The sequence below is a fragment of the Myotis lucifugus genome, unplaced genomic scaffold (assembly GCF_000147115.1).
Source record: "Myotis lucifugus unplaced genomic scaffold, Myoluc2.0 scaffold_157, whole genome shotgun sequence".
Classification (NCBI taxonomy): domain Eukaryota; kingdom Metazoa; phylum Chordata; class Mammalia; order Chiroptera; family Vespertilionidae; genus Myotis; species Myotis lucifugus.
This window is the reverse complement of record NW_005871205.1, coordinates 2,225,120-2,230,222: the sequence shown is the minus strand read 5'-3', so window position 1 is coordinate 2,230,222 and position 5,103 is coordinate 2,225,120. Positions and strand designations below refer to the sequence as shown.

The 5,103-nt window shown below is 44.8% G+C and overlaps 1 protein-coding gene across 1 annotated transcript in view; it reads left to right on the top strand.

The window, feature by feature from the left end:
- The window catches only part of ABHD15 (abhydrolase domain containing 15), a 5,374-nt gene extending 3,297 nt beyond the window's left edge, over positions 1-2,077 (top strand). Inside the window, 1 exon segment of the mRNA XM_014461520.2 lies at positions 843-2,077. Coding sequence (XP_014317006.2) covers positions 843-1,016 — 174 coding nt within the window. The 3' untranslated portion in view covers positions 1,017-2,077.
- Positions 2,078-5,103: the final 3,026 nt, after the last annotated feature.

Genomic DNA, 5,103 nt, shown 5'->3' with positions numbered 1-5,103 from the left:
TTATATTCACCCATCTATTTTTTTTATTTTTTAAATATATTTTATTGATTTTTTACAGAGAGGAAGGGAGAGGGATAGAGAGTTAGAAACATCGATGAGAGAGAAACATCGATCAGCTGCCTCCTGCACATTTCCTACTGGGGATGTGCCCGCAACCAAGGTACATGCCCTTGACCGGAATCGAACCCGGGACCTTTCAGTCCGAAGGCCGACGCTCTATCCACTGAGCCAAACCGGTCAGGGCCTATTCACCCACCTAGAGCTCAGACAACCCTAGAAGGACAGTCACATGCCCATCCAACAGATGGGGAAACTGAGGCACAGAGCGGTGCCGCGTTTGCCCATAAGGAGTGAAGCCAGGGTATTAACACTTCTATTTTCTCTGTCTCTCTGGCTCTGGGTTTATCTCCAGGTTTCAGTGCTTCTCTCTTAAAAGTCAAACTCCAGGTCTATCTGAATCCAAACTCTATAGTTTTAAAAAATATATTTTTATTGATTTCAGAGAGGAAGGAAGGGGAAGAGAGATAGAAACATCAATGATGAGAGAGAATCATTGATCAGCGGCCTCCTGCACGCCTCCTAGTGGGGATCGAACCTGCAACCTGGGCATGTGCCTTGGGAATTGAATCATGACCTCCTGGTTCATAGGTCGATGCTCAACCACTGAGCCACACCGGCCAGGCCAAACTCTATACCATAGTTGTTGTTGTTGTTGTTTTTAGGTTGTAGAATACATTACATATAGCATCTACAATTGTATCTGTATTTATAATAGTGATAAAACCATTAATAATAAGCAGCTATAACTTGCTAAGCGTTTCTGTGTCTGGCACCGCACTAAGTACCGGGCCTTGACTGACTTCTTCCGAACAGAGGAGAGGATAAAAGGGCTGAGCAAGCACCGAGGCTCATTCCTCGGGGGCCGGCGTCGCTGGGGAGCCCTGCAGAAGCGAGAGGTCTCTCCCTCTTCCAGCCTGGATGAGATCTTCAGCTGGAAGCGATCATATACCAGGTGAAACCCAGCCGGAGAACACCCTGTCCTGCACGGGGAACAGAGGACTGAGTGGGGCGAGCAGCTGCAGCTCTTTGCCACTGATTCAGCCCTTTCTTCTTTTCTGGTCTGTGGAGAGAGAGGGAGCTCCCAGCTACCTGCTACTTACTTGACCCTGAGCAGAACTCCTGCCCAGGCTCTGCTCCACACATTCCTGCTCATCCTGGTCAGCAGCTGGATACTTCTGGTCATTGTCTCCTGTCACCGACCGTAAGCCAAACACTAGCACCGTTTAAACCCACGGACTCAGGATAAAATGCTCTCTCGCCAGCAATGACTACAAGAAGATGAGTTTCTGTGTCATTGGGCAGCTCTGCTCCACATAAATAATCAGCTCTGTGACCCTGATGCTCAAGCTGAAGCCACTTCTGTAGTGAGGACAGGAAGTTTGCATCTCAGTCCCACTTCCCTCATTTCATTCTGCGGTTGTGGCACCCTGCTGACTTCATGCACATCGTGGATGTGGCCTCGAAGAGCCGCGTGGCTGTGTCTGCCTTGAGTGAGAGAAAGGCGGCAGCGGCCCTCAGTGCAGTGCTGAGCTGCGGTCACTAAGGCCACAAGGGAGAGACGGCGAATGCCTGTCTGGAATACTAAGGCCCGTCTTCTGCAAGTTTCCATTGGGAATGGAGCTGATCTGAGGCTTCAGCCTAGGACTCAAGCCTCACTGGACAGATCCCAAGGATGATTTTAGGAACAGGAAGTCCTCGAACACCGTCTACTAGACCATGGCTCAAGAAGTCAGACTCTCAGGGACTTTAGCTGCTCCCTCGGGTACCATTTCTGGGGATTATTACTCCAGAGAGCTCTGGCCAGAGCTGCTTTTCTCTTGGGAGGTGGGCTTTCTCTAAGTGGTGAAAAGTATAAACCTCATACCTTAGGTGTTGTCTGGCTAGCTGCCCTCTTTTCTGACACTACTAGTAGCCTCTCCATCTCCGGAACCTGGAGAAACATCTGGGACCAGGGAAAACAAAAAGTTCCAAGATGTTGGCTAGAACTGACTCAGTAATTTATAAATATTTCACATTACTATGCTTTTTCTGCTCAATTATTCCAAAGGCCATTCATGTAGATGCAGAAAGAGCTTCTTCCTGGATCTGAATGGGGTGTTTGGTTTTATGAGGAATAATGCTGAAGACCAGTGTAAAGTAAGGTATTGTACACATTGACCCAGGCGTCCTGGTGTGGGTTAGACCATTAAACAATACAACAGGTCATCCGATTTCATGTGCTGCTAAGAGCTTTGTCCTGAAGTTTTATTTTACTTCGTCATTGAGAAAAAGGGCATCCGTTTTGACTGGAAGCGTCATCCTTGCCTCACAAACAGCAAAGCAAGTTTAAAGGGAAGAGATATTTACTGAAGCCATGTGCTAAGACAAGGACTTCCTGGGGCCATGATTTCAGGTTTGGATAATCTTAAGCCTTATTCTTCTAGATCAAAGAAGAAGAAACTCTGAACTATCCAAGAATCTAAACTGAAGTGCAGACAACATGCAATTGTCTAAGGCACATTCTCCTGTCATGAAAAAAAATGACCTCCCTCCTTTCCCACGTCTTGCTCCTCCGCACACTCCTCATCTAAAGGTCTTTCACTGTTTCTGAGCAGGAGGAATAACAAGGAACTGAAATCTAAAGAAGCCGTTCACTGCTGGTTAACAGCCTCCTTGTGAGGCTTGGTGCAGGAGAACTGCTGACGTCAGCCCCCTCCCCCCAACATCAGTTAATTAGGGGCCCACAGTCCCATATGCAGGACCCTAGGATCACTCCAAACTGACTGCAGAATGGGAAGCAGCCCACTGGTTTTAAACACCCTTGTTTCTGGCTTAAATGGCCTGCAAAGTCTAAATCTGTATTGCCAGGTACCCCAGAACTCTGGTTCTTTAAGATAATAGTTTTTAGAGAAGTCATGGTTGGTTTCCCTTTCCTTTTTATACCGGCAGGCGGCGGGGATATAAGATATATATAGATATGTATATATATATATATATATATATATATAGAGAGAGAGAGAGAGAGAGAGAAGGATAATTACTGTCTTGAAGGCCCTCAGATAGGCAGGACAGTTCTAGTCCAAGCTCCATTAATTCTCTTAGGTCCACAATCCTAATGACCTAAAGCAGCAATTTTTAACTTTTTTCATTTCACAGCACACATAAACTAATTATTAAAATTCTGCAGCACACCAAAAATATATTTTGACGATCTGAAAAAATAGATATGATTTTGATTTATAAAAATAACTAGAGATTTTATTATCTGATTCGTGTACGGGTGGGGTCCGGCCGGCCCGCCCCGATCGGGGACAGTTGGGCCAGGCCAGCTGTGGGGAGGGGCCATGGGCATGTGGTGGGCCGATTGAGGGCAGGGCTGGCAGGGGGAGAGGCCACCAGCCAGCCCCACCCCCTGGTTGAACTCCAGGTCGAGGGGACAATTTGCATATTTGCCTTTTATTATATAGGATAATAATACTAATTATTTACCCTTATTGCTCCAAAATGACTTTTTAAAAAATCAGGTGTCTATACTTGTATATAAAGATTTCTGGTACCAAGAATTAACCAATCAGATGCAAACTTATTATGCAACATAACCAACAAGATGCAATTCTATTATATGACCTATATATTTATGGTTCAAGACACAACATTCACACCAGACAGCTATTGTTGTGTTGGCTGTTGTCATTTTTTAATTTGACAGCTGAAGGGAATAGAGGTCAGTGTCTCTGACTAAAGAGTTGAGTATTGCACATTTTAGAAATTTCTTGCGACACACAGGTTGAAAATCACTGACCTAATCCCTTAAGTATTTCTCCATTCCCCTTGTGCCAGATGTGCTCATAGCCTATCTCAGGAAGCGGCTTATCTCTCATCTTCCCCTCGCTGCTTGACAACAATCACTGCTTTTTAGCTCACTTTTGCCAAGAAAGTATAGCTCCTGTTCAAACAGGTTTGGGTGACCCTGTCTTTCAGTCTCACGATAAAGGAATCACCAAATGGCTCTGCTTTGGTTAATGACTCATTATATGGAATCGGCTTGAGGAACCCCAGAGACACTATTCTGAGAGTGTGTGGCCCGTGAACAAAATGACAACTTACGAGTTTGAGAAAGCAAGAAACAAACATAACAAAACCAAACCCAAAGAAGGACTGCTGAGTTGAAGTTTTCCAGGTAGCAAGGCTTTAGCCACCCTCGCAGGCCTCATTCACTTGCTTGACACCCTTTTGGTCTTTTCACTATTTATGAACACCTTCAAATGATAAGAAAGAAAAGCCCACTGATTTGAAGGAGGCATTATCTCAGAAGTGGAGACTGAGTCCTCTGTCTCCACTCATTGTTTCAAGATGCAGGAAGCAGACAACTGCCTCTGAAGGTTTGAGTTCTACTAAGTTCAGCCCTCTGACACCGAAGACTGTGCTAAGCTATAATTTCTGTTAAAGACTTAATATTTTATGTATTTATACATAGGCTTCTGGGGTGGCTTGGCTGGAGTCAAAGGTATGAAAAACAAAGCACAAAGTCCTCACTCTGAGAAGACACAATTTCTGTTTTGAATGAAGATATCCTTTCTAAGACTTGAGTATTGTTAGAAAAGAGGTCTTGACACAGGAAGTGTTATCTTGCCTTTATATATAAAACCTCAAAACCACCCGGACACAGAAGCTCCTCTGTCCTCACCTTCCATCCAGACCACAAGATCCTTTGTCAGTCACTCTGAGTAATGCCAAACTCTCTTGCTTTACAAATGAACTTTAGCATGAATTTCTGTCCTTGCTTAAACAAGCAGACACACTTGGCCACTTTGGTAGACCTTGGTAACAATGCCAATAGAAGTATTTTTGTGATTCTTCAGCCAAACCACAAAGGATGGCATCAGAAATTGTATTCACTAGTTACCACAATTGGAAGAGATGAGATTGAGTTGTACCTAGAGAATATCCGAACGCCCGGATATGGGATGAATGCCTCAGGAAACAGTAAGTTCCACATCAGATGTGGGATAGACAAACTAGACTGCCACTTGGCACACATTATGGAGGGGACATGTGCCAAGA